General features: G+C 36.5%; 1 protein-coding gene across 1 annotated transcript in view; it reads left to right on the top strand.

Annotated features, from left to right (window-relative positions):
• The window catches only part of Plxdc2 (plexin domain containing 2), a 394,422-nt gene that overhangs the window by 336,778 nt on the left and 34,361 nt on the right, over positions 1–23,283 (top strand). Inside the window, exons 10-12 of the mRNA XM_013014718.1 lie at positions 6,088–6,148; positions 11,929–12,076; positions 13,884–13,922. Coding sequence (XP_012870172.1) covers positions 6,088–6,148; positions 11,929–12,076; positions 13,884–13,922 — 248 coding nt within the window. The remainder of the gene's footprint in view (positions 1–6,087; positions 6,149–11,928; positions 12,077–13,883; positions 13,923–23,283) is intronic.

Here is a 23,283-nt window from a genome sequence, read left to right as displayed (position 1 = left end):
ATACACACACAGACAGACATAAACACAGAGAGACAGAGAAAGACAGAGACAGAGAGAAAGAATATTCCAAATTATTACTTAACTATGTAAAAATTTCATAATGTATCTTGCAGTAGTGTCTGTATACTTGGTATATATGTATGTATATAAAAGGTATATAAAAGGTCAGGGATGAAAATTCTGAGAAACCGTATTTTCAAGTTTGTTGGTTTTAGAAGAAAAAGTGTATATAGATACAATTGTTCTTAGCGTGCTTAAGGCCAATTTGGAACATCAAGGACACCCATAAAGAAAATGTGGTATGAGCTTTTGTTAATTTCTGTTCAAAACAATAATAATTATGATTGGTACTTCAGATTTTATGAGCTCTTTTAAATTAAAATGTTCCAATATTTGAAAATAAAAATATTTTCTGTATCTTATATGACCATTCTCTTACTATATGATAAATTTTGTAGGTATTAAAGTGGGAACATCTCATCTAAATACTTTTACTTCTTTTTAAAAGCATCATTCCTATTTTTATGCTAAAGGATCATTTTTCACTCTAGTTTACTAGCTGTACAATTGATTTTTCCATTAACATGGTGCACCCTAATAGCTTTAGGATATAAGAACCATATAAATCATGATACCTGGATGAGATGTTAACCCAAAATCTCCAGAATACTATAGACCTTTACTTTTATATAATAACCTATAATATACTTTAGTAAACTGTAGAATGTAAACCAAATATGACCCAGTTTCTGATTTTTGTAAGTGAAGTTTTATTGGCCCACAGTTATTAGCCAAATCTGATTATGTACCTATCTGTCTCTGCTTCTACACTCACTACATGATTGGTTAAGAGAAAAGTGCCCATCCTAATATATTTGCTTTCTGGGTCTTTATAGAAAATGATTGCTCACTTCCTGATCTAGATACTAACTCTAAGGAAGCCTTCAGATTCTGTAGTCTCTTTACTATCTTCTCTTTTGTAGAAGTTTCATCTTCCCCACAAAAATGACTTAAGTTCAATTGTTCAGTAAGATGTCCACTTCATTTTTTAATCTTTGTCTATTGCTCCTGAATACATTCTAACATGTTTTTCCTTTGACTAAATATATTACTCTTGTAAAAGAAGCATTATTTCAGAAATGTTTCCCACAACACTGAGATAAGCAAAAAATGTGATGTGATTTATGCATGTACTTCTTGATTTGAGAGATGCTGCAAGCTAGGAGAATATTGTTTGTTGTCTAGGCTGCCTTTTAAAAAATCGCATTCACTTGTGGTTTGTGGGGGGGACTTTGGTGTCAATGCATCATTGAAATTGAATGAAGAATAGAATGGCAGACCTCTATGAATTTGCTGTGGGACTGATTAGCTAATGGTAAGATCAGAATAACTTGAAAATTAAACCATTGGGAACCAATTGCATTTCACTTGGAGTTGAATGTTCAGATTTTTGTTTTTGAAATTTCAGTTTCTGATGGATATTTACAAAACAGTATTATGTTTATACACAGCAAATGAAGATTTGGCCCCTTACATGAGAGCAATTTAAGACTTTTCTCTCATAAGATTCTATGGCACTAATCCCCAAATATGATAAACTTTTGGTATGAAAACATTTCATGTTAATATAATACATAGAAAAAATTTCTAAGCATTTTCTAAGTCTTGGCTGTAAAATGCAAATCTCACTCCTTCACTCTATGCCCACTACATAGATATGACTAAGGATGAAAAACAGGAGTCATTTTTGAAATCATGTTCAATTTTTACTTTTACATAATCTCCTTTACCTCATTTTTCAAATGAAGGAGGAGGGTTAAAAAGGGAAAATTAATTATGGCTAAGGAAGTTCTGATCAAATAGGAATACATTTTGAAGTTTAATGTACAGGATGGAAACTATAGTTAATAAAAGCATATCATGTATTTCAAAACTGCTAAGAAAGTAAATATCAATAATCTCATCATAAATAAAAAGAATCAGTATTTGAGGCCACAAATAAGTTAATTAGATTAATCCCTTCACATGGAATACATATATTGTAATATTGCTTTAAACTGTTAAAATATATTCAATTCTAAGTCATCATGATACAACAAAGTAATGTTTAAAGTGAAGGGGAAAATAATTTTCATGAGATTACACGTTTTGTACATGTTTTGAACTCAAGCTCCACCTGCTTTTAACAATGCTTTCCTTTGAGACTTACAAATAAGGGCAACCAATTATAAAATAATTCATGCTTACACTTAGTATTGAAGAGGTCTCAGAAAAGAGCTGTGGACTCCAGTGAGTGGGAGGCTATGTTTCTGGGGACAAGGGAAGCTTGAGTAGAATTGGTTTACTAAGTGGGGTATTTTCCAGGTGTATGCAGTAAATAGCACATTGAAAGGCAGTGTCATGAGAGAGCCCATCTCATTGAGAGAAGGGCAAACAATTGCTATTCTTAGAATGTAAGAAGTACATATTCATTCGGGTTGTATAATGAGAGCTGTAGGAGTGAGAAAAGAGGGTGCTTGCTTACCTCTTTGTGAATAACCGTTAAAAAAAAAAGGGAAAATCCAGGCACCGGCCGCTCATGCCTGTAATCCTTGCTACTCAGGAGGCTGAGATCACAGTTCATAACATGGGCAGGAGAACCCATGAGACTCTTACCTCCAATTCAGTACCTAAAAAGCCAGAGCAGAGCTATAGCTCAAGTGATAGAGCACTAGCCTTGAGCAAAAAAGGTAAGCTCAGGGTCAGCGCCCAGGACCAGCACCAGAAAAAAGAAAAGTTGGAAAATCAATATGCTGAAACAGGACATAATTAATATCATTGTATTGTAAAAACACTTTTAAAGAATCCACACTATCTGAGTGGAGACAAAGTTATTCCCACCATGATTTTATTTATTTAACATTTAGAAGTAATATGAAGGTTATGAAGGTGGCTTTTAAAAGTGATTAACACTCATACACATGCAAATAGCCCTTTAGCTTCTAATTGCTTTTGGTTGCTATTTAGATTACTGGGTTATAAAAAAAATGCCAAAATAGCAAGTTCCAATTTGATTCTCTTTAAGACACTGTAAGCTACAAAATATATCAGCTTTTTGAAGCAAACCTCCCCCTTCCTAATCCTTATAACTCATAGATAGATTATTAGAGGGCCAATTGTGAATAAATAAGTAAATGAGTTGCTTAATTGACTGACAATCTTCAGTAGAACTCAATTTCACACAAAGTAACTGGAGGATTGTCTAATACCTCAAGGAAATCACTGCTGAACTGTTCCCTGGGATTAATTTAACATTCTAAGTGACTATGTTTCCTCTGTTAACTTTTCATTTGACACAAATTTCAGATTTGATGATGTCCCATAATAAGGTAAATATATATCCTACTGGCTTTGGATATTTTTGGATGCAATACCTAAAAGCAAACTAGAATCAAGAAATTGTGTGTGTTCCTTAATTAATTATGGTCAAGGAACCTCCCAGAAAACAACTCTTATAGAAAAACCAATGCATTCTGGTCTTCCAAAAGCAAATGGTGGTGCATTCTTCACTTTTTAACCAGACTTAAAATGGAAAAAAAAAAAGCAAGAAAGAAAAGGAAGAAGAAGATAGGCCAGACACAGGTAGTTCTTACCTATAATCCTAGCTACTCAGAAGGCTGAGATCTGAAGATCACAGTTCAAAGCCAGCCCAGGCAGGAAAGTCCATGAGACTCTTATCTCCAGTTAAACACCAAAAATCTGGAAATGGAGCTCTGGCTTGTGTGGTAGAGTACTAGCTTGACGCCATTAAAAAAAAAGAGGCTCGGGGACAACATTTCTGTCCTGAGTTCAAACCCCAGGACCAGCACAAATGAAGAAGAAGAAGAAAAAAAGAAAGGAAGAAGGATGAAAGGAAGAAAAGGGGAGGAAGAGGAAAGGGTAGAAGAAGAGGAGGAGGAGGAGGAGGTGGAGGAGGAGGAGGAGGAAAAGACATCATCAGGCATCTGCCTGGTCTGAAATTAACTATATGGTGCACATGAGAATCTCATTAGGTAACCTAAGATGCCATTTGCCAATGGGGACTTGAGAAGTTAGGAGTCCAAATCACGCACTGATATTTATTCTGTGCTAAATGTGTTGAACACAGTTGGTAGGCATGAAATAGCTGACTGCAGCAGGTCCTGTCCAGAGAGAATGATAGATAAACATCATCTTTTTGTTAATGGTAGCGATGTTTTCACTTTCCACTTGAATTAAATTATTATCTTTCTTGCTGTGGTTCACAGTGACAATCTAAGAATCTTTAAAAAGGCGATCATGTGGATCCATTGCAATACACTGAAGGAAAAAGATGCTAAGTAAAACTATATCCATTGTAAAATAAAGATAAAAAGTGAATGGCTTTTATTTATTTTGAGAGTAAATCAATGACTGTTAGATTATTATATAATAATAGGATTCATATATTAGACATAAACATAAATATATAGACTTATTAAATATTAAAATTATGTTGATCCTTAATTGTAATAAACTAGCAAAATGTATTTTGTGTCACATATATCAGATATAATCAATAAAACTCACACTAACTGAAATATTCTCAATCAAATTTGGCATAAGACATAAGTCATAAGGTATTAGATAAGAGAGAACAGCTCAATATTAAAATGAGATGCAATCACAGCTTTATCGGAACATGCTCTGGATAGTAATTCCTGGGCCTTGAAAAGGAATAGACTCTGTTAAATTAGGTAGAGAAGACAAAATTATTCTAGTCAAGGACAAAGGAACAAAACCTTGATAATCTAGTACTTGCACAATCAAACTTTTTTTAGCCTAATTCAATCACAGTGTAATTGGACTTTCCCAAAATACATTCAGGCTCACCAGAAGGACTTATACAACTCATGAAACCTGTGGTGTTCAAAGTTGTCATTTATTACATGAAAGAAGTCAGATAAAATTTAGCCATGGAAGAAAGACTCATAGAGTAGAGCTCAAGAGAGATAGACCGTGCACAAGTTCCCAGTTCTCAGTAACATCAAATAGATAGCTTTCTTAATTCTCCCAGCCACATGGGGTGACAATATACAAGCGTTGATTGCCATGAAAATTCACACCAAGCCTTGGTGACCCGGGTCTTCATGAGGCTCAGCTAGACAATAATAGATCCCAGTGAGAATCACCTGCCTTACTGTCATCTCTAGCTCTGTCAGAGGTCAATCTGATGTGACACAACCTCAGGCCCAGGTGAAGAAACTATAATATTCATAATAAGTCATATTGTCGGGCTATGGATTGTAGCTCTGTGGTAGAGCATTAGCCTATCACACACAAGGCCCTGGGTTCCATCCCCAGTACCACAAAAGTAAACAAAAAAATAAAAGTAAGCAAATCATATTGTTAGCATAAACTGTCTTATTATATTGTTACCAGGCAGGATATTACAGGATCTAAGATATTTCAGTTCTCCTAGGACCTACTTAAAAATACTTCAGAATGCTAAGGTAACCCTTAACTGCACAATAAGATGTTGATATGGCTTTTTTTAATGTACATTTTTTATTGTAAAGCTACTGTACAGAGGGGTTACATGAGTAAGGTAATGAGTACTTTTCCTATCGAGCATTGTTACCCCCTCCTTTGTTTTTCTCCTAAATAATGAATATATATCTGAAGTCGTGAAAAATGGTGCAAAATATTGTCTGTATTGACTTGTTTTAATGATGGATGGGGAATGTCTTGAGATTTTTTCAGATTTCTTTATTCTTTAGAATAAAAACAACCAACTTCAGAGAATAGCAATTGCTCATAACCTTTGTGCAGAAGTCCTGTCACTCCATACAATGCGACCAACCTCAGCAGAGGGAGACCTTGCCCTGTGTGACCTTAATACTGTGACAGACTAGGAGAGATAATTCAGTAACACAGTCAGTGTCCATTCAGTAACACTGTGTCCTCCAGTCACCGGCCCTGTGGAAGGAAGTTGATGTGCTGAAACTAAAAGTTTGAAAAGTAGATACTTACCAACCTTTTTGCTTTTTCTTTTCATTTCTATTCCCTTCGCTGCTTTCTTGCTGAACTACAAATGGGTCTTCTTCGAAGATGTTCCAGTGGATTCGATCGCCATCGACAGGACTGGGTAGACAGTGGATGTCCTGAAGAGGTACATGTGTGCTCCATTATAAGATTCCTAGAACTAAGCTGTCATCTGTGTTGATACACGTTAATGGAAAGCTTATCTACTTTAGTCAAAATTAGGACCCTTGATGTGCATTAGACATTGGGGTCAATGACATAGATGACAGATAGATAGATAGGTAGATAGATAGGTAGATAGGTAGATAGATAGATAGATAGATAGATAGATAGATAGATAGATAGATATCACTTATAATATAAATGTATCTGTCCTGTGAGGTAGGTGCTATTATTACCAAGAAGAGAAGAAGGTGGGGGAGAAGGCAGTGAGAGATGTGGAAAGTGATGCTCGGATTGTTTGGAACTTGCCTATGGAGTAGGAGAGTCAGGGTGGGAAGCTCCAAGCAAAGCATACTTCTTCTAACTACTTGCTGCTTTTCTACCATCAAAGAAACACTTCTTCCACTTCTTAGCACAAATAACAAAAGCAATTGTATAGGAGAGAAGACGGATGGCTACAGCTAGTGTGCTATGTAAGGCATGACAGTATGACATAGCTGCCCCCTCGGGACATGGCCTAATGTCCACTCCAAAGCAAGCAGGATAGACTCGATCATACCATGGTTCAAGCAATGGCATGTTGTTCCAACAGCAATTTTCACCAGTTTAGATTTTCCAGGGAATTCTATTTACATATTTATTCCAAAGTCACCTGGAGCTTCTCCTTGCTTCATGAGGGAAAAGTGTTTCTTCCTTCTCCTATTATTAAGTTGTAAGACCTAATTTTTCAGCAAATATTATAAATCATTCCGCCAGCTTTCTCAGTCAACAAAGCAAATCTTGGTCAAGTGCTATTTTTAAAAACTCTGAGGAGTTCAGTGGTTACTAGAAACTTGCAAATTTTCATTTGTGGGGAATGTTTCGTGAAAATCCTGAAGCTTCCTGATATTAGATGTGGTGGTACATTCCTTTAATCCCAGCAGTGGGCAGGGTGAGATGGGAGGATCATTTGAGTTGAGGAATTAGAGTAGCCTGGAAAACGTAGTATGATGCTATCTCAAAAATAATTAAATAAAATTAGATCCAAAAGCATTTTATATATAAACTGCTTTATTGAATGGTAGCTCCTTTGAACCATAATTTAATGATAATAAAAATATAAGAAATAAATAAATGAAGCCAAAATAGGACTCTTGAATATAAGGTATTGCAAATACACCTTCAATCAACTCTTTCCATTCTATTGGGAAATTACAGTAGTACATACGAACCCTTCATTCTCATTTCTCTAATCTAACAATGCAGTTCAGAAAGAAAACTACATTGATAAAGTATGAATATGTTTTCATATCATAGTGGCTTTTTTTAATAGAAGTCTAAAATGGCCTGACACTGCTAGCTCATGCCTATAATCCTAGCTACTCAAGATGCTGAGGGTAGTGGTTCAAAGCCAACCCAGGCAGAAAAGTCTCTGTGAGATTCTTATCTCCAATTAACCAACTCAAAAACCAGAAGTGGTGCTGTGGTAGAGTACTAGCCTTGAGCCAAAAGAGCTCAGAGACAGCAACCAGACCCTGAGTTCAAACTCCATGACTAAAGGGAAAAAAAGTCCAAAATTATAAAAATGTTCCAAATACTGGATGCTAGTGGCTCATGCCACTAATTACTACCTAATCCAGATGCTGAAATTTGGAAGATCTCGGTTCAAATCCAGTGTGTGAAGAAGTCTTTGAGAAAAGCATGGTGAAAACCTCACCCAAGTAGTGTAGCCACGGCTGACCATTCAAGCTCAGTGACCACAAGGCTTTGAACTCAGTCCTCCACGCGGGCCAAAGATATATTCACAATGAATGTCTTTACTTCATAAAGATTTGGAATGTAATTCAGACACTTAATTTTTCACTCCAGCATGGTCTCAGTATGAGCCATGGAAAACAGAGGAAACTATGGTATTATAAGCCTGACCAGGAAGATCCGTGGAGAAGTTACTGTGTTCAGTGGACTGTGCTAACCACTAAAACTACACAGATAAATTTAAATATTCTCTCTGCTCCCAAGTAACTCAGAATCTATTGAATTCTGTAGCACTCAGTGTTTCTCTTTTCTTTCTATAATTAAGTTACCAGCAACTTTATTTCTAGCTTGATGGAAAGCAATTCTTTTCTTATGCAATAGATAAGTAAACACATTCATCTATTCCCATCCAGTTTTTGCACCTGAGGCGAGGGTTAACATTTCTTTTTCATACATACTGTCAGCCGAATCCATTTGATTGGTATAATGAGCACCTACTGTTTATGCTTAAGAAGCGGAGTCACTATGCAAAGACTTGCTTGAATCCAGTGAGAAAGAAAGCCTAACTAACCACATGTTCCATGAAGCAGCCTGTGTTCCAAAGACAGGCAGAAAGGCACAATGACAGTCTAGAGTTCACTGTGGTCCACACACTGTAAGAGTCACAAGAGCTTCCCAAGGCAGATAGAGTTCCATCTGCAGGAGTCCACTTGCACCCAGCTGAAGAGACCGAAGGAAGTCAAGATGTCCCTGAGACTGACTGGACTAAAGCATTGAAGGGCATTCTCTTTCTAGGAGGAATTGAAATTGAGCCAAGGCTCTTGGGGTCAGTGCCTCCCTGCGTATTGAAGTTGATGCATTTCTCAGCACATTCTTTCTCCACTCTTGACAACTGCAAGTGAGAAATGGTAGTGAACTTGGAGAACTGGATCTGCCCAAGGCCAGGAGTTCCTACAACATAGTAAACAGTGATCATTTAAACCTAAGGAATAAGCCAGGTGCCAGTGGCTCACGCCTGTAATCCTAGCTACTCATCCTGAGTATGGGGATTCAAAGCCAGCCTGGGAAGAAAAGTCTGTGAGACTCTTATCTCCACTTAATCACCAGAAAACTGGAAGTGGCGCTATGGTTCAAAGTGGTAGAGCTCTAACCTTGAGTGAAAAAACTCAGGGACAGTACCCAGGCCCTGAGTTCAAGCCCCACAACTGACTCAAAACAAAACAAAACAAAACAAAACAAAAATACTAAGGAGAAAGTCTAGTCAGATCAGATAGGCCATTATGTCCAGCAGAATAGTCTGGATTATCTAGCTGTGCAAAAGCAGAGTAACCACAAGTGAACTGTCTTGTTAAGTAAGAAAACAGAAGATGATGTTTAAGGTGAAGTCTGAAGAGCAATTTGAATAAAAAAGCCAGAAGGTAACAGATGAGATTGGGGAGGTGAACAGTTTCCTGCATGTGACACGTGGAAGGAATATGCCTCTCCTAAGCACAGGGCGACGCTGTCTGAATGGTTTGATCAAGGGGATAATACCGAAATGGCTTGTTGGGAAAATCACCCTGGCCTCCTCTAAGGCACAAGGGGTGATTGTGTCGAATGTAGTTCTAACCCAGTTCGGTGATCTGAATCGAATCAGTGGGGAGGGCTGGGGAGGGCAATGGTGGTGGTGGTGGTGGAAAAAAATGAGGTAGTTGGTCGAATGCAAATAGTAAGAAAATATTTTAAATTTCTCTTCTCTTTTATATTCCTTTTAAGCGTTTTTTTTTAACTTTTTCCATCTTTAATGTAATTTTGATACCCAGTGAAAAAATGAAGACGTGATCAAACAGACTTGATATATTAGATTGTGTATGCAAATAATATAATGTAACTCCCCAAATCCTTGGTTCATTAGAAGTCATGTAGGTCGGGTGAATCTGATCAAATTATGTGCATGCCAAAAATATTACAGTGAAACCCCTCGGTACTATTACTTTATACTTATAAAACTTTTTTTGGGGGGGTCCGGTCGTAGGGCCTGAACTCTGGGCCTGGGCGCTGTCCCTCAGCTCTTCAGCTCAAGGCTAGCGCTCTACCACTTGAGCCACAGCGCCACTTCTGGCTTTTTTGTTTTTGCTTATGTGGTGCTGAGGAATGAAATCCAGGGCCTCATGCATGCAAGGCAAGCGCTCTACCACTGAGGCACCTTCCAAGCCCATAAAACATTTTTTTTTTAAAGAACTTGAATTATCAATGACTCAGAAGCAGGATTTTCTTTCATTCTATTTGTTTGCCTACCTGTCCCTATTAAAAGTAAAACTATTCTGAGTTTCAGATTTATCAATAAAGAATTTGGTTTATTCTCTTACTAGTGTTGTTTTCTGTGGTGGTATATAATTCTTCCTTTTTTTTTGTAGCTCCATATTCTGTGGTTGGAGTATATAATTCATTTACTTGACAAATATTGGTTGTATGCTCATGATGTGCCAAGTACCTTTTAGTTACTGGAATGTAGTAGCAAGGAAATTAAAAACAAACAAAAACCTACCAAGCTCTACCTTCCTAAAATTTACCCTCTCATAATCAGATTTTCCCCATGCTGCCTTTTTTTATTGGACATTGTTTCCAAAGTTTTGCTATTACTTAAAACCTTATGCATGACTCCTGAATTAAATGTATAGAAGTTTCTCTCGTGACCCTAGAACCAGAATTGCAGAGCATCAGTTAGAAAAATGTGCAGTGTTGAAAAGTAATACTGGATTGTTTTTGATTCATGAATTGTATGTATGTGGGCTGTCCCTGAGCTCTCTAATTGCCTTTCTTTTATCCAAGAGATAAAAGGTGAGCCCCAAGTGTAAAATTAAGAGAATCATTGTGGGATGGCAGTTTTGATTAGAGCAGAAGTGGAGAAATTGCCTCTGAGGACAATGGGAAAGTAGATGAACCAAAGCACAGCCAAGTTGCGTAGTCAGCCGAGCTAATGGGCACAGGAGATGAATTCATGGAGCTGGGTTAGAGGTGGTGGTGAGTAATTCTCCACGCACCCTTACCTTTTAACTGACCTGGCAGGATGGGTCTTTTACTTTAGAGAGTATTAAAAATTAGCAAAAAAAAATAGATTAAAATGCTTAAAACGATGAGCGCAATTGGAATGATGAAAAATAAAGCAAGAAGTTTATTGGGTTTGAATGTTCTGAATAGTCTAAGATAAAAAGAATCTGAATGGATAGACTGAAGTAGGAAAATTGAGCTTGTGTTTTAAGTACTAAAGCATTTACTGATGAGGCTAAGGTCTCACGTGTGGGGAGGATATGAATGTGGGGTCAGAGAGGTGATCAACAGCCTTTGGTGCTGAGACCTGATCCTTGTAGGTTGGAGTTTTCAATGGAGGAAAAGAATACACTTTTCCTTCATATACCTGAACATAATTTAAACCTCATTTAGTTACAAGTTTCTCTTCTAATTTTAACATTGTTTTTGTTTGATATTATGTCTTTTATAAATATATGTATATAAAATTTAAGGCAAGCTGTGTAGTAATATGAAAGAATAACACAAAAAGCAAAAAGAAACTTAAACATGCTAAGGTGGCACACTTTGTTACAGCTCTTTTTTTTCTCTCCTTGTAAGTTTTTTTGTTGGTGGTTATGGTAGTGGTAGTGGGGCTTGAATTCAGGACCTGGGCATTATCCATGAGCTTTTTCACTCAAGGCTAGTGCTCTACCACGTTGAGCCACAGCACCATGTCTGGTTTTCTGGTGGTTAATTGGAGACAAAAATCTCACAGACTTTCCAGGTCTGGGCTGGCTGTGAACTACCACCCTCAGATCTCAGCATCATGAGTAGCTAGGATTGCAGGCGTGGGCCACCAGCATCCGGCTTTATAAGCTTTTTGAATTAGCAAAATTCATAAATATAATCTGACACAAAAATAACATACCTGCCATCTCTTGTGCTTTACAATCCAATTTCTAGGATATAAGTTTGAAAACTAGATGCTCAGTTTATTTTCTGTTGTGTGTCTCTTCCTAGTCAAAAGAGAAGATGTGTGAGAATGTGGACTCGGTGGAACCTTCTCAAACCACCACAACTATACACACAACAGCTACCCAATTCAGAGTCTTAACCACCACGAGGAGAACAACCACATCTCAGCTGCCAACCAGCCTGCCCACAGAAGGTACTCATGAGATCGTTGGCTTTTTCCCACCAAAGGTTGAGAAAAATCTCTGTACTGACAAATAATATATATATATATACCATATATATAAAAATATATAGTATATATTAAAATTTATGCTAATATATGTACATATATATAATGCTGATTTTCAGGGACAAAATTGTTCTTTGAGAAGTTGAATTTCTAAGAGATTTCTAAAAGAGGGAAAGGCAAAAATTTTCATGGGCTGATATTATATGCAGGAATTCATTTCATGAATTTATTTGAAAGCTGTTACCTCTGATCTGGCTTCGGTCCTCCCTAGTATTTGTTAGATACTCAACACATTCAAAGTCATAGGATAGAAGGGAAAATGTGTATTGAATGCCTATTGATTTTGAATTCTGAGCCATAGATAATTCTACTCATATAGGTTTCTTATGTTTCCTGAATGTACTCAATAAAATGTTACCCTGTAACCATGCAGAAGTATGCACATCACAATATTGTTCTTTTAAAAGTATTCCTCAGCTGGGATCCCATGGCTCACGCCTGTAATCCTAGTTACTTAGGAGACTGAGTTCAAAACCAACCCAGGCAGGAAAGTCCATGAGACTCTTATCTCCAATAAACGACTAGAAAACAGGAAATGTCGCTGTGGCTTAAGTGCTCACCTTGAGCTGAAGAGCTGAGGGACAGCGCCCAGGCCCAGAGTTCAAGCCCCAAGTCCAACAACAACAACAAAAAGGTGTTCCTCAGCCAAGTGCTGCTGGTTCACACCTGTCAGGAGTCTGAGATTTGAGGATCTCAATTCAAATCCAGCCCAAGCTGGAGTCCAGAAGGTTCCATTTCTAATTAACCAGTAAAATGCTACACTAGAGGCATGATTCAAGCGATACAGTGCCAGCTATGAACATGATACCCTAAATTCAGGCAATTCATGAGGGAAGAATGTATGTCAGTCAGTATTTGATAACTTTCTAACCTGAATGGTACCACTAGGAAGTAGGTGAAAGTAGGTGGAAATATGACAATGATTTCCCATGAGGAAGCCTTGGAAAAAAATAGTCATACCTTCATTGCCATAAACCAGGAATTTAAACTTGGAGCCTGCCTTTTTATTTTGAAATATAATTGAATGTTGGAAGGATCATGGAATAAATTGAGAGGGAAGGCAAGTGCCAACTGTACTTTATTGCTTTTAAAAGCAACATTGTACTTAAATTCATATTATTTGAGATTATTACATTAAGTCCATGGAAATATTCTTATAACTGAAACCCTACTCTTCGGAATGAATATAACCAGACAAGAAAAAGCAAATCTTATGGAACTGTTTAAATCAAGAACAAGATCCTTTCACCAATGATTTTGGCCATTTATGTTATTATGGAAAAAAAGAATTTTAAGTTTCAAACTTTAGTGAATTTGCTGAATTTGCAAATGTTGATGACTTACAATCTGTAATGTTCTTAATCTTGATTCTTTACAAATGAATAAATTACAGCATAATTATAGAATGAACTAGAAAGTTTTAGAAAGGTAAAAATCAATGTACTTAATATTGTAACTATTTCTCTTTCTCACAAAGGTTAGGATCTTTCACTAAATTCTTTGTCTTAACAATCTCTGCAAGAACTCTGATACTTACTGTATCACGTAAAAACTAGATCTAGCTCTCATTGAGCTAGATTTTGTCTGAAAATATGACCAAAATCTTGTCATGTCACAACTGAGGAAATTCATAGACAATAAGGGACCATGAGCTTTATGTACTTTTAAAATCTGTTTTGTGTTATATAATTATTTTAAATTTCTCTTCCAGATGACACCAAGATAGCGCTACATCTCAAAGATAATGGAGGTAGGAATTAACACTTCTCTTTTATATACTTTTAAAAAATTCATTCTTTTGATATAACAAAAAGCATATGGCCTCTCAAGTAGAAAGTGTTTTGTTTTTCATTTGTGTTGGTGTTTAACATGGGAAGAATTCATTGGGTGAAAGTGAAAGTCTAATCCTTGTGTTTATCTATAAATGTACATGACATCACTGCCAGGAAGGAAGTAGAAAAATTCATACATCTTTCATTATCTACATAGCTGCAGGTACTGGTTCAAGTGTTTTCTCATTGAGTTGAGTGATTGATCAATATGTGTTATATATAACATTAAGAAATAATACAGTAAGTATGGAAACATACTACACTAGGTCTTTTCAAAATCTGTTCTGGGAAGCAAAGGACAAAAATTAAATATTCAAGAGAACATCCTGTTAGTGACAGATTTAATGTTTTACTAAGATGATTTGGAAATATCTGGTACTTGAAAATTTGAACAAGAAATCTTTAACAAACCAATACAGTGAGGTTTATGTGTGTGTGTGTGTGTGTGTGTGTGTAGTGTGTAGTTTTATATACATACCATGATATGTATAACTCTATATATCTAAAACTAGGACACATATAGCTATATAATAACTATTACATATGTAACTATATATAAACTATATATACCCTGATATTTTGGAATTATGGTGGCTATTGTTTATATTATGTACTATAAACATTATTATTGTATATTACATTATGTACAATGTAATTATATATGATATAATTATATAGCATATAATATAAATATTATGATTATATGTAATATATAATAAAATATTATATATAGTATGAACAATAACCACCAGAATTCCAAATAATTATAATGTTTATATTATATAATATAAACCATAGCCGCCAGAATTCCAAAATGTCATGGTAATACCAAACTCTTTCCACATCTTTTTTTAAAAGTACTTTTCTTAAAACCATTGTAATGGGGCTGGGAAGGTGGCTTAGTGATAGAATGCTTGCCTTGCATTGCTGAGGCCCTGGGTTCAATTCCTCAGCACCACATAAGCAGATAAAGCTGGAAGTGATGCTATGGCTCAAGTGGTAGAGCTCTAGCCTTGAGCTGAAGAGCTGAGGGCAGCACCCAGGCCCAGAGTTCAGGTCTATGACTGACAAAAAAGAAAAGAAAAGAAAATTAAAATGCAATTTGGTCACCCTATCTAAGGAGATTTAAGATAGGTTTCTGCAAAAAACTATAGCTTGGTGCTGGAACTCAATGGTAGACTGCTTGCTTAACATAACCAAACACTTGGGTTTGATTTCCAGCTCTGCAAATCAGAGAAAAAAATGACTTAGGAGAAATGATGCATTACTCTTCATTGCAACCTTATTAAAATAGTATCATGAGCTTGCCTTTTCCTTTATGAAATGTGGGCATTTGGGAAGGATCACTACGTGTAGTAAATTAGATATCTTGATTTAACTTCTCAATTTGCTTGGCTGTCTCTAAAATCCTTTTAATTTAGAGATCATTACTGTTCTAGGAAAATGTGGAAATTTTTCAAAACAGTCAATATGTAGCTAGAAATCAATGCCTCTGCCATTCTATAAATTGTATTGTTTAAGTATTGCCTTAACCTCAGCTCCAAGTCTTTCTGGTAGTTGATTTTCTTAGTGGAATCCACAGCTGGTCTGATTATGTATTCCCTTTCCTGGAGATGTTTTTCCTTTGTCTTCGATATCAAAGCATAACATATTTCTGAGCAGCTAGAGACCAAAGCCATAGCACAAGGTTTTTCACTTAGAGGGCCTAGACTGAGACACAGCTTGTTAAGTGGTTCTCCATCAATCTTCAATTCCATATTGAGTTCCCTACTGTTTGGACATTGAGTTTAGGTAGAACCTTCAGGGTTGAATAGAAATTTGAGGTTTTTTGAGTAGTTTGGAGAAAATATCATAAATAAATCTAAACAATAGGAATTCAACCTAATATGTGCAGCCTCCCTTAGATATAACCTAATTAACCATTACTAATAACTAAAATTTTGAAAACTCAGAAGCTCCGATTTAAGGACTAGATTTTATCTCCAACTGCGGTATCACTTGTTACATTCCTAGAATATTACATCAAAATTTAAATACCTCATGCAAGCCAAATGTTCAAACTTTTTCTTATTTATAAGAACTGAGAGAGTAGGGGTGGGGAGAAGAGAGAGGAATAGTTGTTGATTGATTCCTGTTTCAAGCTCTCTTCTAAGTGCAGTAGATGCATTAACTTACTTAATTTGCAATACCCTCGAGTTGTTTTATTATGATTTCCATTTTTGTGAGTAAAAGGTACACAGAGGTTAAGGTTGTATATGAATGTATTCAGCCTGGATGCAAACTCCAAGTCTTTATTGTTTCTCCATGTTAGGATAAATCTCTTACCATCAAAGGCCACTGTAGAAGGGACAAGAATAAGCTGTCTTATTTACCCTCCGATACTCATTTTCCTCTTCTGTAGCACCTGCTTATACTTCTGCGTTTGAAAATGGCATCTCCTTCACTCATGTAATTATGTATGAGTTTCCACTTGGTCCTTAACTCTGAAAAATCACAGTTGCATTAATTCTCCTGTGAAATTGAGTCATGTCAGCGTCATTGGCATATGGTCTTCAAACACAATGTACTGTATAGTTTATTCCACAATCTAAAGTGCTTTGGGCCTTCTTGGTTTTCCTTGAAATTTAGGTCTAATTCACTTGTAAGGAGCATGTATACTATATTCTTTAATACACTGTGCATGTGGCTAGGTGTAGTTCAAGCAACATCTTTTGAGCTCTCTAATCCTAGAGATTGCTTACTAGAATTATTTTTTTAAAATGACTTTAGCTATATATTTCATCATGCCCTTAAGACATGCCCTCTATGACATCCCAATAGATTACTTTCAGTGGCATTCACCACCTGATTAGAAATGTATCTTCAAAATGCAAACTGAATCAAGTTATACCCAAGGCTGAGAGGTTTGCAAGCTGAATCAATGGTGAGGGTTCTTAATTTAGAGAAAATGTTACCACCAGATTCAACTCAATTTAGCAAATTAAACTGTGCCATTCTGTTACAATGCAGATGTTAAAATTTTATCTCAATCTCAAAAATCTTCAAGGGATTTTATTATTTCAAATTTGTTGAGCTAGGTATCAATGAACCCGAATTTTTTAATAGAATGCTTTCGAGATTTTCCCCTTAGATTAAATTTCTTTGTAAAAGAGAGTGTGAACATAAATCCTTAGTTACAAACATTTAAAATTATCAGTATTACAGAAAAGCACAATATTGAACCCAGGTAATTCTGTGATTCTCCTTTTTTATTTTATTTTTTTGTCGATCATGGGGCTTGAACTCTGGGCCTGCGAGCTGTCCCTGAGCTCTTCAGCTCAAGTTAGTGCTCTACCACTTAAGACACAATCCACTTCCGGTTTTTCTGGTGGATTATTGGAGATAAGAGTCTAATGGACTTTCCTGCCTGAGCTGGCTTTGAACCGTGATCCTCAGAGCTCAGCCTTCTGAGTAGCTAGGATTACAGGTATGAGCCACTGGTACCTAGTCCTTTTTCATTTTTTTTATTGCTAGGAATTTTACCATATTTGAACACTAGATGTCTGCTTTCTTTTTTTTCTTTTAATAGGAGGCTGTTGTCTTCATTAAGAAGATGTTGACATTGTGACTTTTGTACCATATGATTAAGTGAATTTAGAAGTACAATCTCAGGTGATTGATTTCAAAGAGCAAACAGACACTTTGAATCTTGTATGGAGATCTGTCTTAAAGTCTAATTCTGTGACAGTTACTTTCTTATTTCTTAACCTAACCTAAAACTTTCACCCAAAGATAAAATGTTGGAAATTTTGTGTTTCAACTTTTTCATTGAAATGATTCTAAGGTTTTATTTTATTTCATGCTCTGTAGTGACAGATCAAATGTCTAGGAGTCCACTGATCATTCAATTGAATTATTTTTCTGACTTTCATACATAAATGATCAAAACAATGTATCTTTTAGTATTTTTCCCCTTACCTTTCCTTGTTATTTCTTATCTACTTCTTTTGTGTGGAACATGGTCTTAAAAGCAAAAGGAAATGGTTATTTCTTCTTGACAGGCGATTGAATATCTATCATTTTCTGTTTCTAAAGCCATAAAATACCCTGGCATTTACTTTTAGCCTTTGCTTCATTTGGCTACATTTCATGTTAGTGCTAACTCTATTCTCAGTTCATCTATACTATAATAGTGAAAAATTCTTATGCCTTAGAATACTCTCAATTTTTCCCCAGGAATAAGGACTTTTCTTCTAAATCTTTGCCTACAGTAGTGGTCCTCACCCTTCTTCCATGAGCTAGACTCAAGTAGTAGTTGTTGTCTAATTGTATCATTGTAGCTTATAAAGATTTTGAACTCAGACTAAATTTATGCCCGTTTAAATGTTATGCATTCCAGAGTTAATATTCCTTTGCACTTTCCAGTCATCCCAATATAAAATTAAGTTGATAGTTTGAACCTTTAGGCTGGATTGTTATTTAAAACCATAATCTATTGATCGATTACATTGTCCTTTTTTTTTTTCTTTTTTTTTGCAGTACTAAGGTTTGAAATCTGGACCTTGCACTTGCTAAGTAGGTCCTCTGCTAACGTAATCCATGACCAAAATTCTTTTGATTTTATTATTTTTTAATAAGTTATCACTATTTGCTGGGGCCAGCCTGGACTGACATACTCCGATTTCCACTTTCCAAGTGGCTGGTATGACAATAGCACACCACTACGTCCACCCTTTCAGTGGTTGAGATAGGGTCCTTATTGCCTGGGCTAGCAGAGAACCATGATCCTCTCAATCAGCTTCTTGAGTAGCTAAGATCACAAGTGTAAGCCCTGGCATTCAGCATTCACCTTGCATTTCTAAGTAGCTCCCAGGTGAAGCAGTTGCCAGCCATCTCCCCTTCATGGCAGCCTTAAATCAGCCCTGGGGTGAAGAAAGCAATAGCTTTCTTCCATCTCAATATGGAAAATGTGTCTTAATCCAGGCACTGGTGGCTCACACCTGTAGTCCTAGAAACTCAGGAGGCTGAGATCTGAGAATTGGGGTTGAAGGCTAGCCTGAACAAGAAAAGTCCATGAGACTCTTATCTCCAATTAATCACAGAAAAAGCTGGAAGTATCCAGTGTAGAGTGCTAACCTTGAGCAAAAGGAGCTCAGGTATAGGGCGCAGGCCCAGAGTTCAAGCCCCAGAACCTGCCAAAAGAAAAAGAGAGGGGTGGGGGGTGGAAGGAAGGAAGGACAAAAACATGTCTTGTTCCTGAGGCAATGGTCAGAAGTCATTAGATCTGTTTTACCTCTGAACTCATTTGAATTTAGCATGTGAAAATTAGTCTGCTTAAGCTGATGGAAATTGTATTTGCTTTATTAGGGTATTTGGTTGAACTATATGAAGTTGTTGATTTTGCAAAGTCCCTTTAACCTGTGAAAGTTGCAATTTCACTGAAGAAGGTAATAGTTTGAAAAACTGTTACCAACATGGGAAAAAGAAAAGAAAAGTCACATTGCAGTACTTTCCATACCCCTGCCCCCACTTATGTTGATAGGACTTGTGACTAGTATTTCTGTTGCTAGTAGAACACAGAACCAAATAACAAAGCAGATTCTTAGGAGAGTCATAGGTGACTTCCAGGAAGTAGCTACAAATGGAATCTCTTTATGTATCCCTCTGGCCCATAGCTACGTTGTGTTCAGTGTTCAACCCGTTTGCTTTTCTATCTGAGCTATCCCTGTCAAAAAACCTAGGCTCAAGACTCATCTGGAGGACAAAAGAAACTTCTATAGATCACAGGATTTTAGAATCTCAGACTTATGAAAGGTGCCTCTTGTCACAATAGATGAAACACACATAAAGTTGCATGCTTATTTACAACTGCAAAACGTATAGTGATTATAAGGGCCTTATTCTAACTAATGCAATACATATATCCCCATTCATTTCAATGGCATGGTGATTTGGAAGAACTGATTTGTTTTGGGGTTGGTAGAAGAAATGTTCCTCTGTAGTACTATACTTGCCTAGTATGTGGATGCCCTGGGTAAGAACCATTTCTTAAATTAGTAGTTAAAAGGTTTATAAATAGGTGGTTATGGAAAGATGAACACAGTCGTCCAGTGCCTGCTCTGGAGAAGTAAATGGCCTGATAGGATAGCATAATTAAGTATATCTGCAATTAGCCATGGGAGGAAAGTGCCCGGACAGGTTCAAAAAATTGATAAGAAGCCATCTCACCAAAACCAGAACTACTACAGAAGCTGCTGTGATGATTGATCTAAGGTTTGAGTTAGAAAGTAAGAATGACATAGAAAGGGAATGAAAAGAAAGGTATTTCAGCTAAGGAATCAACATCCATGGAAATTCAGAAGTATGAAACATCTGACGGTATTTGGATGGGATAAAGGTACACAGAGAGTAATTCTGGGCATCAAAGAAGAGATATAAGTAAGGATTGGAACATTAGTGGTCTTTGATGTCAGGGAAGGGAGTTTGAATGCTAATGCAAAGGTAGTAGGAACAACCCACTTAGGCAAGGGAGTTCTGTGAAAGTTGACATGTGCAGTCCTGTCAAAGCATTGTGGGAACTGGAAGGGAAAGTTCAGTGTCCAGGAGTCTTAGTGAATGTATTACACTAATAATCTGTAATAATAAAATGAATAACAATAATACAATAACATATAATGAAAATAATACATAATAAAATAATAACTGAAATAATAAAAAAGATATGCCAACAGAAATACAGAAAGAGACTAGACATGTGAAATGTTCTTAATGAAATAGAAGCTAAGTAACTTATACCAGATTCGACATGTGATTTGTGTGATTGTAAAAGCTCTTGGAACTTGGGGCAACTGGGTTTTAGGTTATCTAGATGGATGGGGGGAGTTCCGCTTGATAAAAATGCAGCAAGGCAAATTTTGTGCCAAGGCAATGGATTTGAGTATTTTGACCAGGACATGCCTGCTTATCATCCAAATGAGAAAGTGCAGTGTGCATTACATTTCTCTAGTCGATCTCAGACACATTTAATGTGTTTAAAATTGAGTGGAGGGGCTGGGAAGGTAGCTCAGTGGTAGAGTGCTTGCCTTGCATGCATGAGGCCCTGAGTTTGATTCCTTAGCACCACATAAGCAAAAAGAAAAAAGCCAGAAGTGGCGCTGTGGCTCAAGTGGTAAAGTGCTAGCCTTGAGCTGCAGAGTTGAGGGACAGAGCCCAGGCCCAGAGTTCAGGCCCCATGACAGGACCCAAAAAAAAATTGAGTGGAGAAATATAAGTATAAGTATAAGTAGGTTTAAAGACAAAGCATATGAACAAAGATATGGAGCAAAATATGAGCATTCCAGAAAGGTCAGTCTATCAGGAAAATTTTTATAATTTGTAAACATTAGCCAGAGACATGGAGAAAAAAGAAAGGATATAGATTGAAACTACATTGTCAAGTACCTTAAATATGAATGATACAGAGCACTGTTTCCAACAACTAAGAAACTATAGGTTTTTCTCCAAATATATTAGAAATGATCACCAATATTCACCAAATTCTGAGGCATAAAGACATAATCGATTTCAAAAGATTAAAGTCATGTGGACTATATTTACATTTTTGTCAACAAAAGAATCAAATGAGGATCCATAAAGCTATGCTATCAGTTGATAACTATTCTTATCACAACAACAAATGATAATTATTTGAGAGGCTAGACATTTGTTTGATTTAATAATTTCACAACATATTCATGTAACAAACTATTGCACATAGAAACTGTACACTTTTGATCAATTATACTTAAAGAAGCTGGTGAGAAAATACAATATCTAGAACATTCCCAAATATGTCAAATGTGAACAAAATGAAATAATACATGAATAAAAGAAAATATAGGGAAATTAGAACATAGTCAATGCAACAAGGGAACAGAATGAAAGCAAGAGTCTAGACACATCCATTAAAGTACCTGTAGTGTGATTCAATTTCTATGAAATTCATTTAAGAGCAAAACTAATTTACAATAATAGAAGTCAGCACAGGTCTGGGTGCTATGACTCACACTTGTAATTTCAATTATTGGGGAGGCAGAAATTGGCATGATCACAGTTGGAGGCTATTCCAGACAGAAACTTTGCAAGAGACCCTCTCCACCAACAAAAAAGCAGGGCACAGTCCTGTGTACAACTACATAAATATAATAGAAATATAATTTTTAAAATTTGGGCAGTGATCCACACTGGTCACCCCAGCTATGCAGCAATTATAAACAGAAGAATCGTAGCCCAATCTGTAGGCTTTCTATTGAGCTTGCTAGCTATGTCCTTTGCCATGCAAAAGTTCTGCAGCTTCAAGCAATCCCATTTGTCCAGCCTTTCTTTGATTTGTTGTGTTTCTGGGTCTCTATTAAGAAAATTTAGGCCTGTGCCAAGGAGACCTAAGGTTTCTCCTATTGCATCCTGTAATGTTTTCAGAGTGTCTGCTTTGACTCCGAGGTCTTTGATCCATTTGGAGTTGATTCGGGTGCAGGGTGATATATAAGGAGCTAGCTTTAGTTTTCTACAAGTAGTTAACCAGTTTTGCCAGCACCATTTACTGAAGAGGCTGTCTTTCTTCCATTCTATTTTTTTAGCTCCCTTATCGAAGATTAGATGGCTATAGGTCTGAGGGTTCATTTCTGGGTTTTCAATTCTATTCCATTGGTCCTGAGGTCTGTTCTTGTGCCAGTACCAACCTGTTTTGATTACTGTGGCTTTGTAGTAGAGTTTGAAATTTGGTATTGATATTCCTCCAGCACTGTTCTTTCTGTTGAGGATTGGTTTTGCTCTTTGGGGTCTTTTATAGTTCCATATGAATTTTTGGATTGCCTCTTCTATTTCCTTGGAGAATGAGGTTGGAATATTGATAGGTATCACATTGAATTTGTAGACAGCCTTGGAGAAGATCTTCACTAGCCATACAACAAACAAGGGTCTCATATCTAAAATATACCTGGAACTCAAAAAATTAAATCCCCCAACAACAAATCCTTAAAAAACAACTGCCCAATAAATAAGTGGGCTAAAGACTTAAAGAGAAACTTCTCTGAAGAGGAAAAAAGGATGGCCAATAGACACATGAAGAAATGCTCAGCCTCTCTAGCCATAAAAAAATGCAAATCAAAACAACACTGAGATACCACCTCACTCCAGTTAGAATGGCTATAATCAAGAACTCTAATAACAACAGATGCTAGATGGGATATGGACAGAAAGGAACCTTACTGCATTGTTGGCGGGAGCGTAAACTCGTTCAACCACTTTGGAAAGCAGTATGGA

Source organism: Dipodomys ordii, unplaced genomic scaffold, assembly GCF_000151885.1.
Source record: "Dipodomys ordii isolate 6190 unplaced genomic scaffold, Dord_2.0 Scaffold24, whole genome shotgun sequence".
NCBI classification, from domain to species: Eukaryota; Metazoa; Chordata; class Mammalia; order Rodentia; family Heteromyidae; genus Dipodomys; species Dipodomys ordii.
This window is presented reverse-complemented; position numbering and strand designations above follow the sequence as displayed.